Genomic DNA, 12,640 nt, shown 5'->3' with positions numbered 1-12,640 from the left:
TCTAGTGTGGGAGGGCTTTCCATGGAAAGATGCAAAGGGAAGAGGTAAGAAAAGAAAACACAGCAAAAGGAAGAGGTAAGAAAAGAAAACACAGCAAAGTCAAGTCCATGAGAAATTCCAGCTGATGCTCATGAGGATTTATGAGCAGCTTACTAGTATTCAAAAGCAAAGACAAGGGCTGCCATGGTTAGAAGTAAAACTAAGAACTGGGTCTTCAATACTTGATTTAGGTAAGTAATTCTTAACACTTGTAAAAATCTCTTAGGGGTTAAGTTTTTTTGGAAGAGGGAGGACTGCGGCAGACAAAAAAATTCTCTCTCAAAGGGCACATAAAGACTCTCTAGGCTGTGCAATTCCTCTTCCTTTATCAAATTTTGTAACCTCCACAACAAGGATGCTCATCCACATACTTAAGCAACTTTATTGAGAGTCACAGAGGTACTGATATCCCCCATAAACCCGCTACCTGGCATTCCTACCAAATCAATCAAGATTTTTAAGAGATTAGGCCTGAATTCCTCTCCCTTAATCCCAAACCAACTCACTTGTAGCGCTCCAACTCCTTTTCTTTTCCATATATTATATTAAGTAGGATTTTATAGACTTCAGAAATAATTCATGTGGCATATATTTTCAGTGATTCAGTCTTCAGTGCCTAACAAAATTAACCAACTCAGGAACCTGGGACTGGTTTCAGTAGGACCTGCATCTCAATCATCTCCCTAGAACTGGGAAAAAAGAACATACATTCTCTGAGAGCAATTTTGAACTCCTATGCCTCTACAAACAAAAGAGGTGAGAAGAATAAATATAGAGGTAGGCAGGAGGGCAATTTGTAGAATATAACAGAGACCAAGAGACTAATCAAGGTCACACAGAATCAGAGCCTAAAAAACTGGGTGAATGTTCAGTGTATACAGTCAAAAGAATACTCAGGCTGTAATAAATGCAATAGGGAGCCAAAGCTGTAAATAGTACAGAGGGACCAGGTGGTACTATCACCACAGAAGAAAATATCTAAAATAGGTTTTCTCTCTTTCCTAATGGTGACAGAACTCCTGAAGACCAAAGAGAAGTGAAATAAGAAATAATTAATGCTTCCTTAGAGCATAAAAAACCCCAAAGTACCAGGATTTATAACTCCTAGGCTCCTGCCTTAAATTTTGAGTTTCCGTGATAGTGGAAATATATTCTTTTCTCTGTACTTCCTGCAAGCAGCCAGGAGCAATCCAATTGCAATACAATTAATTTAGTTGCTGAACCAAAGAAAGGGTCTAGGGACTAACTAATGAGATCTGGAATGCCTGGAGTTTAGGCAAATTTTTACCACAGTCACCAAGAAAAAGGCAAATTTACCTGCTGGCAATAAGAAATGCCCAGCATTATAATATAAAGCTCAGGTAACTGATCCAAGCTAGTCCTTACCACCCAGACCCAGTGCCTGGAAAAATTCTTCTGTTCAGTGGAAAAAGATCAGTGTCACCCAGATCTTTTTCTGGAACTTTGCCAGAAGACGTCCATGTCTCTTCTTTGACATGAAACAGATGAAGGAGGGAGCAATGACAACTTTTCCATAGCTGAGTGGTGAAATTTGGGTTCAGTCTTCTGATAGTGATGGAGATATCAGAACCCCCTAACCTTAGTCCCATAGGGATGGACCCTTCAAGTTCACCCTTGAAGTGGGGCTGGGAAAGGGAAGCGCACTTTTCCCGGCACTGTTCAGAAAAAGTGGTTTTGACACCTCTGTTACTTGGCAATGACAGGAAGATGCTCCAAGCCAACAGATGATCCGAGGCTGATGCTAGTCTGAGCAAGAAGGAGCATCACCATCTGGAAGAGCCTGGGACAGTGACAACAGGCAGGATTACACTTTTTACCAAAGAAGCAGTAGCAGCCTGGCCAGGACCGGGCTCACATCCTGAGCTGGGCTGACTCCCAGCATCTAATTTTATCTAATCCCTAAATGCTACCCAAACATCGTATTTTCTTCTCATGACTTGACTGTAAAGAATCTGAAATAAATGTCGTGTTTTCACATTTTTCTTGTTACTGCAAAAATGACAAGAACAAAGCAAAGTCGTTCTGTTTTCTTGGGGAACGATTTCCTCCCTATCTGGGGTTTTGCCATCCCGGTTTCCCCGGGGCGCCAGAAAGCCCGGGGGGGCTTGGAGCACCGTACCCACACGCCTCTCGCCAGCTCTCCCAGTGCGGGCGGAGGCGCCAGATTTAAGAGTAAAAAGGCGCCGTAAGCGGGAGAGAAGCGAGCGCAGGGCGGAGGCGAGACCGGAGGGCACCGGAGCCGGCCGGGGTGCGAGCTGCCCGGGGCTTCCCAGCCTCATTCTCCCCGGAGCTGGTGTCAGGTATTGCGAGGAGGGGTAGGGGCCCGGGAAGGAGATGGCTGGAGGCTTTCCAGCCCCGGCTCACGCAATGCTAACTCCGCACGCAACGGGGAGGCGACAGGCGGAGGAGGGGAAGCTCTTCGGCTTCCTCAGCCCCTAAGATGCAGGCGAGACTTCGCCTCCCGACAGCGAGAGCTGCGAGCCCGCCCGCCACCTCTCTCCCCTCCCGGCACCTCCTCCGCTAAAACTTTTGGCCCCGGCCATAAAAGCGACCGCGGCTCAGCCGCTCCGCTTGGCGAGGGCCCAAGGGCAGCTGGCAAATAACTGCGACCCCTCAAGTCAGAGGACGGGTCAGGCAACGGCGATTTGCCAGCGGGGCCGTCCGCGTCCCGCCCGCACCGCGCCGCGCACCGCGGATGCCGGCAGGTTTAAAGCCGGGAGTGGCAATGCCAGGCGCCTAGAGGTGGCGGCTCCGGTTCCGGCTGACTCTGAGAGCAGCGGGCCGTCCTCGCCGCGCCCTCTGAGCCGCTCGCCTTTGCTCCCTGCGGCGGGCTGGGCTGGCCCCGTCCAGTCCCCACAGGCCAGCAGGCGGGTGGGAAGGAGAGAGAGGGAGGGGGCGCAGCAGCCCGCTCGCTCCCGGTCCGCGGAGCTGCTCGGGGCAGGTGGCTGCCTTGGGACGAGAGGGTTAAAGAGCTGGGAAGGTGATAACTACGCTGGGATCGGGCGCAACTGGCATTTGCCTGCACATGACCTGCCAAGCTCCGGGTGACAGGTACCGGGGCTCTTAATGAGTTTCCCAAAGGCTTGGATCTGAACGCCGCCGTCGCCGCTCTCCTCGGAGCCGCGGCTGTCCATTAGAGCTGCCGCCGACTGCACAGCTCCTCTCCATCCTCCTCAAGGTCTCGGATGGAAGCAGTGTGCAACAGGTCAGTTCTGCTACAGGAGCCCGCCGCTTATTTCACCCCTTCATCCTCTCGCTGCTTCTGAAAGGCTGGAGCGGGTGGTCCCCGGGCACGGGGATGGGAAGCGGGACCAGTCAGCACTCCCACGCAGAGTCCTCAGGCATCCTCTGCCGCCCATCCCCGGGGCGGCAGACCGCCAGCCTGCGATGCCGCGATGGGCCCGAAGGTGCGGGGAGGAGGGAAGGGCTCGGGACGGAGAGAGCTCCGTGGCCGCGTGCGTTTCTCCGGAGCAGCGAGAAATTCCGACAGTGGGGCGGGTAACCCGTTTCTTGCAGGGGCTTTTTCGCCGGGGGGGAGCGATGTGCAGTGCCAGAATTAACCTGTCTCCGGCGCACGGCAAACGCCTGCATCTGCGGAGGCTCGACAGCCGAGAGCATCCTCCTGCTTTCCTCTGTGCCTCTCTCAGCCGTGACCTGTTGGATCTCTCGCTGAGAACTTTCCCTACCGGCGGAGAGAGAGCAGCGGCCTCTCCCCCAAACAAGACTTCGATCTCTTATTAGGAGCTTGCTACTTGATAATCGATTATCCCTTGTTTTTCGCACAGGATTCGGGGGCTTTAGGCACACGAGGAGCGTATAGGAAGGACTTGCCCGGACTCCGAGAGCTGGGACGGCTGCCGGGGTCTCACCTCCGCCACACCAGCGGGCTCCGTCCGGGCTTTCCCTTACCCGCGGGACCTGAAGGTCCCCCCACGCCGCGGGGACGCTGCCCGCTGACCTTTCTCCTTCCCTTGCAGCATGGCCCTCGAGAGGCTCGGGGAAGCGCTGCGCAGCATGCCCCCGTTGCAAAGCTCCCTCCTGCTCCTCCTCTGCCTGCTCGCCGCCATCCACCTGGGCAAACTCCTCCTGCAGCATCAGCAGCGCCGGCGGCAGGGCCAGCGCAGGGCACCGCCGGGCCCTTTCCCCTGGCCCCTGATCGGAAACGCGGCGCAGCTAGGCAGCGCCCCGCACCTCTCCTTCGCCCGGCTGGCCAGCACCTACGGCGCCGTGTTCCAACTGCGCCTGGGGCGCTGGCCCGTGGTGGTGCTGAACGGGGAGCGCGCCATCCGCCAGGCCCTCGTCCGCCAGGGGGCCGCCTTCGCGGGCCGCCCGCCCTTCCCGTCCTTCCAGCTGGTGTCGGGCGGGCTCAGCCTGGCCTTCGGCGGATACTCAGAGCTCTGGAAGCTGCACCGGCGGGCGGCGCACGCCACGGTGCGCGCCTTCTCCACGGGCAGCCCCGCCACCCGCCGCCTGCTCGAGCGGCACCTGGTGGGCGAGGCGCGGGCGCTGGTGGCGCTGCTGGTGCGCGGCAGCGCCGGCGGCGCCTTCCTCGACCCCTCGCGCGTCCTGGTGGTAGCCGTGGCCAACGTGATGAGCGCCCTGTGCTTCGGCCGCCGCTACAGCCACGGCGACGGCGAGTTCCTGCGCATCGTGGGGCGCAACGAGCAGTTCGGGCGGGCGGTGGGCGCCGGCAGCCTGGTGGATGCGCTGCCCTGGCTCCAGCGCTTCCCCAGCCCCGTCCGCGCCGCCTACCGCGCCTTCCGCGACCTCAACCGCGACTTCTACGGCTTCGTCCGCGGCAAGTTCCTGCAGCACCAGCGCAGCCTGCGCCCCGGGGCCGCCCCCCGCGACATGATGGACGCCTTCATCCGCCTGCAGCGGGAGCAGCCGTGGCTGCAGCTCGAGCACGTGCCTGCCACCGTCACCGACATCTTCGGCGCCAGCCAGGACACTCTCTCCACTGCCCTGCAGTGGCTCCTCATCTTCCTCATCAGGTATGTGCCGGCCGAGGCGGCAGCACACCGGAGCGCCCCACCGGCCCGGGGTAGAGGGGACATGCGAGCCCGCCCGGGGTGCGAGCGCCCACCGGCCCCGGGGGTCGCACTTTAAACTGCGCTGCATGGGCGAAGGCGCTGCTGGGAGGGCTCCCGCGGCGGGAGCAGCCGGCCCGAGCCAGCGCATGGAGCCCCGGGTCCGGGCATAGCCAGGGACGCGGCCCCGGCAGAGAGCCGTCGTCGGTCGCGTGTCTGCGAGACCGGGCAGCGCCAACCCGCGCAGCGCCAACCCGCGCAGCGCCGGGTGCCTCAGCGGCCTCCGATTAACTAACACGGAAGCTCTGGGAAACCTGCCAGAAAGAGATAAGGAAGTATAAAAGAATATAAATCCCACCCTACTCAGGCGGTCGGGTTATAGTGCATAAGGAGAGGCTGGCAGAAAGGCAGCCGAGTAAAACCCGAAAGCAACAGATTTGAGCAGGTCAAGATCAAGGAGATCATAGGAACAGGATAACAACTGCTTAAGCACGATAAGGAGTTCGTGCACCGCTTTACAAACCCGCTATTATGCTGAGCTGCCGTTGTGTGTGCCTTCCTTGCCATTGCGTGACTGGGCAAGGCAGACCCCTTGGGCAGCCGGCGGGAGCGCTGCCCTGGCACCGGCCTGTCTGCCGGGGAAATGCAGAGAGGGGAGGTGGTTTAAGAGAAGGTGCCATTACACCGACTCTCTTGCCTATCCTGGCTTTTTCTTTCATCGCCCACTTAATTTGTAGGCATATGCAAACATTATCTACTCAGCTGCTTCTTGAAAAACAGGCAAATATTTAACACTCCAGCTAAGGGTGTGATGCCCCAGTGTTCACATAACTTTTGGGTTTCTCCCAGTTTCTCATGTTTGCCCAGCATGTGACATGTGAGTCTGCTGCAGGAGGAAAAAGCAAAGATGCAGAAGCCAAACTTGAATACTTAAAGCAAATGAAGGCTCCTGGGCAGAATGTTTTGTTTGCTTTTAGACAAGCAAAATATGTATTAACATTTTGATCTTGTTTAGTTACTGTGTAGCCTTCCAAACTGTCCAGACTTCAAGACAGCCATTTTTAAATACATTTTAGAGAAAACATAATTTGATAATAATTAGAAAATATCTTCTCAAACTAAAAAGTTGGAACCTCATAAAGCCATTCTAACAATTTAATAATTGGAATTTTTTTTTCTAGTTTAGAAACCTGCAGGCTTTCAAAGGTATGAAATGTGTCTAGTGATAACAAACTCCGTGCTAACTTTTAAAAGTCACATACAGAGTTGGCAAATCAAATTCTTGTTCCCATGGAAAATGCAATACTTAGAAGAGACAAGTAATTCTAATTTTAGAATTAATTTTCAAAGTTGGATCAGAATATTCAGTTTCAGCACACTTTAGGTTATTGCTATTTTTTATGTTGAGAATCAGTTACATGGGATATTAAACTAAGAACTGAGCAAATCTAAAATTATACCAGTGCATGGGAAGTTTGTTTTTTTTTTTGTCTGTTTTCAGCTGAGGTCTACACATTTAAACTCTGCTCAAACTGCATCATTTAGGATAGTGGTGAGAGTCTGTGAAAAATGTTTGCAGCAGGGACTATTTGTAAGAAATATTCTTTGAAAGTGTTATGTACACACACACACATCTTGCTTTAAATGACAGGTATCCGAAAGTGCAGGCTAAAATGCAAGAAGAAGTGGATAGGATTGTTGGAAGAGACCGTCTGCCATGTGTTGAAGATCAGCCTCACCTGCCCTACATCATGGCTTTCCTGTATGAATCCATGCGTTTCAGCAGCTTTGTGCCTGTGACTATCCCACACGCCACCACAACCAACACCTTCATCATGGGTTACCTCATTCCCAAGGACACTGTCATCTTTGTCAATCAGTGGTCAGTGAATCATGACCCAGCAAAATGGTCCAACCCAGAGGATTTTGATCCAACAAGATTCCTGGATGAGAACGGGTTCATCAATAAAGATCTTACTAGCAGTGTGATGATTTTCTCATTGGGAAAGCGTCGGTGTATTGGAGAGGAGTTATCCAAGGTGCAACTCTTTCTCTTTACCTCCATACTGGTGCATCAGTGCAATTTTACTGCTAATCCAAACGAGGACCCTAAAATGGACTTTACCTATGGGCTAACCATTAAACCTAAGCCATTCACCTTGAATGTTACGCTCCGAGATACGATGGATTTGCTCGATCAGGCTGTCCAAAGACTGCAAGCAGAGAAATCAGCCAGTGAAAGTCAGCTGTCAGCAAATGCCTAAGCAATAAACCTTGCATCTACAGATAATCCCCCTCTCTCTTTTTAGATTTATATAACTCATAGCTTGTTCTGGTGATATTTTTGGTACATAGCCAATATTACATGTTGTAAAAGCAGGAAGAAAAGTTGCACAAGGTATAATTCAAGTCATCTTTTTAATTCTAGAAGGAGAGCCAGGGGAACAATATATTAAATGACAAAGCATATGCAATTTGAAAGTAAGCCTTTTCTTTTCTAGCTTGTTCACAGAAATTGTCAGTGTAAAGTGCTTTTTATCTACTGACTGGTTGGAGCATCTCCAGGAACTGTCTCTATAATCCTTTCCATGTCTCCATGTGCTATGCCTTAACTCTAAGTTTGCCTTCAGTGACTTCACATTCAGAAGTGAAATCTCTTATTAAAAAACAAACAAAAGCAGTTGCTCAGAACACTGCAGCCTGCTTCTGAATTTACTGTGCTGGAAACTGACATAGGCTCATGGCAGCTCTGGTGTTCTGGCTGCTGGGATGTACATTAATGCCTCAATAATAAGTGTTCACATAATTTTTGGTAAAATGGCAATGTAAAGTCTTGCCTTCAGCATTCCAAAATGTTTACATAAATGCCTAAAACAATAAAAGTCTTGCTTGTAAGCATGTTTGAAACTAAAATTCATGTCTTATATGAAAATTACTAGAATGTCCTAATATAGTAACTTTCCACAAAGTTTTGAAAGATCAGAATTTCTGTCACTAGATGGCAAGGGTGATACAAATCATATGCTAACCTGTTAATTAGCATGGTTACGAACAAAGTAAGTATTTGAATGAGATTTATAAAGGTATAGCTGAACTTTTTGTTTCTTTAGGAAGGAGTTAATATGGCTGTCCCTAAGCACATGGGTAAGTCTAATAAAATCCACATTGGCCAAGGTAGGCAGAAGTGAGATTGGGGGGGGAGGGGGGTTATAATAAAACATTAATGCCACAAGCCTCAAGTAAAACACACAGCAAATAATACCTCTACTCACTAGTCATTCTGTTATGTTGAGTTAAATAGTATATCTTTTAAAATCAACTATGTACTTTTAGTACAGTTTGTTTGGAACAAAGTCCCAGAAGGAAAATGAATATTACATGTCCTAATTAAACTACCCATTAACTGAACAAAAAATTCTTTTACAATATTTGTGAGGCAAAGTTCATAATTTTTTTAACACCTCTTATTTTAAAGCACACGTGAAACTTTATGACATGAAGCCTCCAGCTAATGTTTATTTCACAAAGCTGCATATTTCTCTAGAATGCAAACAGCCCTATGTAAATGCCTGATTTGAAAAGTGTTGGGCACTTCTTTGGAGCTGCAGATTGCCTTCAAATACATATGAAATCCATCAGACATGAGAGTACCTCACATGACTTGCTGTGCTCAGCCAGGGTTACAGTTATCAGTACCAGATAAGGTATTAGTAGAGCTGGAAAAACAAGGTTACAGTGCTACACAGTGAAGTAGCTCTGCTGAGACCTAAGCAAGTAAGGATTTGCACTGTGACTTCTGATAGATGGCCAGTCTTAGTCACGCTGGCAGCAGGGACAGAGCTACTGGCACTGGGAAGAGCTGGCTTAACAACACAATCCCAATTTTAGGTACAAGTTCGCTACTGATTTAAAAAACCTGAATCAAGCCTACAAGCACTGCTCTATAATCCCACACAGTACTAATGTACCTGCTTAAAGTCTCTGGCTTCATATGGTATCTATCATCTGGTTTAGAGCTAAAAAAAAGCTTTCTGCTACATACACACGGAGTAACCTCAGGTGTTTTTGTGAATTACGTACAAGTTTGTGATATCCCAGAACTTAGCCTATATCTGTGAAAAGCTTTATAAGATACTCAGCATTTTCATATGGAGATCTACATTAGATCAAATGCTAGCAAGACAATTTTTCTTGTATTTTTGTAAGTGCTGTTATTAAAAGAAATAAAGTATGTAACCTACAGCTGAATAGCTATTCTAATGCAAGGATCATCAATTCATATTTTAATAAAAATGTCTTTTGCAATTTTTTACCCTTCCAAAAGCTGCATTGGCTACTAGTGCAAAATCCATCCACACTGCTCATGTCAGTCAAGGGGTTACATGCTATATAGCTGTTGGTCACATAAAGCCACATGTACTCTGTGAAGTTATTCAAATTTAGGAGCACCTATTTAGAATGTATGCAGTCATTTAGCAAGCTAAATTCTACGGTAGTTTTGAGATGTATCATTGTGTTACCAAAATATTAAATAAAATTATTCTTACACTACCTTGCTTAGTTTATATACAGCTTTCTAACATCAAGAAAATTATTATTTCTGATTTGGAAAGTATTATTATTTTATATATTTGTTCATATACTTTGCACCTTTTTCCCATTCCTGGATTTTAAGGTTTTTCCCCCATGCTGCCCTTACAGTTCTCAGGTCTGTCTGCCTTTCATACCTTGCCATCTGTGTTCAACCTCCTAATGCTCCTTGCTAAGAACATTCCCTGCTGCTTGCCTCGGCATTGATCTGAATTCTCCCATGTCTTTTGCTTTTTTCTAATGCCTATTAATCTCTCCTCAGCCTGCACAATCTCCTCTGCTATGTCCTTCCCTCTGGCATTTCATTTTACTTCCACCTTCCCTGTTTTCAAGCCCAAAGACTGGTTTTCCTTTCTTTTTCCCTCCTATATATAGTGCTGGCATCTATATACTCCTGACACTGGAGCACTGACCAATTTGTGTTCTTTTGGCCTGGGTGTATAGTCAGGATTGCCAGAAATGGAAATCTCAGGGCCAAACAGGCCTTGACATGCCCTTGCAGAGCAACCTCTAACAAAATGAAGGCAATCCCATGGTGAAGGGTGGCTGTTACTGCAAATGTAAAGCATTTCTTCATGATGAAGTATCTCCCCCAACCCTTGGTCTTCTTTTCCTCAGTCTGCTACACAAGCCTGCTTACTTTAGAGCTGTCTTAGAAATGACCATGTTTTCCCTAACCCCAAGGGAGTGGAAAAAGATACGGGTGGGACAGGAGGCTGGGCAGACTGATGAGCAGTAGTTTCCTTCTGATTTATTTTCAGCTGGAGTTTCTCCCTATGGGGGCAGGATCTAAGTTCAGGCTGAGTTGGTGAAATCAGAAGCACAAGTTAAAGACAACTTAGAAAGTCCTCCTAGGAATAGCCAAGGGCCTGTGGAGTCGGTGTAGTGTCCAGAGATAGCCTGTGCAGTGTGCACATGGCAGGGGCTGGCCAGTGGGACAATGATGATTCAGAGCAGGTGTCCCTGGGTAAAAGCCAAGAGTACCTCCCTCACCAACCTGTGACTGGGTCACCACAGCAATACTAGACAAATACAGGTTGCTCTTTCTTCATGAAGAAAAGCAGGAGGAATCTAGTCAACTGTATTCAAGGAAGGAGTTCTCCTTTAAAAGTCTTCTTGCTCAGGTTATAGTGATTTCAATGGGTTGGGAAAGCCAAATATCATCTAATGCTTGCTTTCTCTGCATATGTGCACACTCACACACTCAGCATATCTCCCAGAATTCTACTAACATCCTTTATTCAGGTTGAGATAAGGTATTAAAAAAACAAATCAAACACCATAACAAGCAAAAAAGCCCACAAGACCCCAAAACAGGAAGCTTGGACTTAAGCATACATTTCTTGCAGAGCCAGTATCTGTCAGACCACCCCACTACATAACAAGGAAGGGGAGCAAGTAGGACCATTAGTAGTTGATATAGGATATGTTTATACCAGTCAAGTGTACCATCACAGTCCCTATGAAACCAGTGGAACCTTGCTGGCTTCAGCAGGAGTTGGTTCAGAGCTGCTGAAATCCGTACCAATAATACAACAATAAGGCAAAAGACTCATCAGAGCCTGAGCAACAAGAACTGCTGTAAAGGTGTGTGGGGGGGGGGGGGGCAGGGAGGAAGGTCCAGGATCTATGCAACAGCTGTTGGCACCAGCACATGGCACAATGCAACCAAATGCAATGCCAGTTAAGTTTTGCATCAGACCCAGCAGGTTTTGTGAGTTTCAGGGACTGATGCATAGGTCTGTCTGTGGGAAATTGTTTCAGAACATTCAACCAGAGACTAGGCAATTGGGAACTCACATTTTACCTGAGAAAAGTTGAGGAATTAGCCTTGGAAAGTAAACAGTTAACATTTGCCTTTGCCACATCTTTAATTTGGTTAAACATTACTCAGATCTGTCATTTGCCCAAACTAATTCAGCTTGGGATGCCACTGAAAGTGGATCTGGCTTTCTTCATGAACAAAGAGAAGGGCTGGATTCTGAATGGTGCTGTTATTTTGGTATACAGTACAACACAGACACAACGATTCAAGTTTCAACAACTTCTTTGCTGTTTACCACCCTGCATTTCTGCAGCTGAATTTTTTCCATGTTTCAGTCACTTGTACTCAGACCAGGCCAACTCACTTAACTGTCAGGTGAAACAAGCTCAATGTTAAGCACAGACAGTCTGGAACATTTAAGACAGCTGTAGCTGATGCTTTGACAGCCCTCCTCTTGGGCTTTTTGACAACTTTTCAGACAGCTTCATGAACCAAAAAAATTGTTGCTCGGTTAGTGTTGCCCTATCCTTCAATACTTAGAGCAGATCTTGCTCCAGCCTGAAAGCACAGAGTTGGGGCCACCCAAATCAGGAAAGATGTCTTAAGTCCCTGTGCTCTGGGTCTTTGCTGAATGTCTGGGGACAGCAATCCATCAGTATAGTTAACTCAGGAGATACAGGATGCTCAGGCATTTCAAGTGCACACGGGCGGAGGCAAGGAAGGGAGTGGATTCAGAGGGGACTCATTAACGGTGCATAAATCAGCTGCTGAGCTATGTAAGAATCATTTGCTGGAGTGGCTGAGAGCTGGCAGAGGAAAATATACCTCTGGACTGCAGCAAGATTTCAGCTGGGAAGGAAGTGTGCACAGGGTCTCTGATTTCCAGGAAAAGAGAGGTGGTGATTTTACATTGCTTGTAAATACACATACAGACACAATACGCCAGGGTTAGGGTGATAAGAATCCATATGGTATTAAAGATATTCACATCAGCAGCAGGGAACATCAAACTCAGAGCATCAGGACCAAACTTTACCAGCCTGAAGACAGGATGAGTGACTGTTTTTCTGAAAGCTTTGGAAAAAAAGGATGTCCAAAAAGTAAGTCCTGACTGCCTGTTAAGTCAAATAATAGATCTGGGAGTCAGCAAACACGGAAATGAGAGTTGAGGAACTAAACGCAAGGGATTGGCTGC

At 48.2% G+C, this 12,640-nt stretch overlaps 2 protein-coding genes across 3 annotated transcripts in view; one reads left to right on the top strand and one right to left on the bottom strand.

Annotated features, from left to right (window-relative positions):
* RMDN2 (regulator of microtubule dynamics 2) overlaps positions 1-12,640 on the bottom strand; it is a 144,855-nt gene that overhangs the window by 66,244 nt on the left and 65,971 nt on the right. The window lies entirely within an intron of this gene.
* CYP1B1 (cytochrome P450 family 1 subfamily B member 1) lies at positions 2,152-7,985 on the top strand. Of its 2 annotated transcripts, XM_068185309.1 has the most exons (4): positions 2,152-2,360; positions 3,112-3,265; positions 4,038-5,054; positions 6,742-7,985. In XM_068185309.1, the coding sequence occupies exons 2-4, from the start codon at positions 3,246-3,248 to the stop codon at positions 7,352-7,354; spliced, it is 1,650 nt and encodes a 549-aa protein (XP_068041410.1). In that variant the 5' UTR covers positions 2,152-2,360; positions 3,112-3,245; the 3' UTR covers positions 7,355-7,985. The 2 variants fall into 2 exon arrangements, with proteins under 2 accessions (XP_068041410.1, XP_068041409.1); XM_068185308.1 differs by having other exon boundaries at positions 2,152-3,265.

The sequence above is a fragment of the Anomalospiza imberbis genome, chromosome 3 (assembly GCF_031753505.1).
Source record: "Anomalospiza imberbis isolate Cuckoo-Finch-1a 21T00152 chromosome 3, ASM3175350v1, whole genome shotgun sequence".
Lineage (NCBI taxonomy): Eukaryota > Metazoa > Chordata > Aves > Passeriformes > Viduidae > Anomalospiza > Anomalospiza imberbis.
This window is presented reverse-complemented; position numbering and strand designations above follow the sequence as displayed.

Excerpts from the sequence above, each read along its gene's own strand:
- CYP1B1 (XM_068185309.1), top strand. The coding sequence starts at position 3,246 with ATGGAAGCAGTGTGCAACAG. Across the intron at positions 3,266-4,037 it reads ATGGAAGCAGTGTGCAACAG|CATGGCCCTCGAGAGGCTCG; the intron begins GTCAGTTCTGCT and ends CTTCCCTTGCAG. Across the intron at positions 5,055-6,741 it reads CTCCTCATCTTCCTCATCAG|GTATCCGAAAGTGCAGGCTA; the intron begins GTATGTGCCGGC and ends TTTAAATGACAG.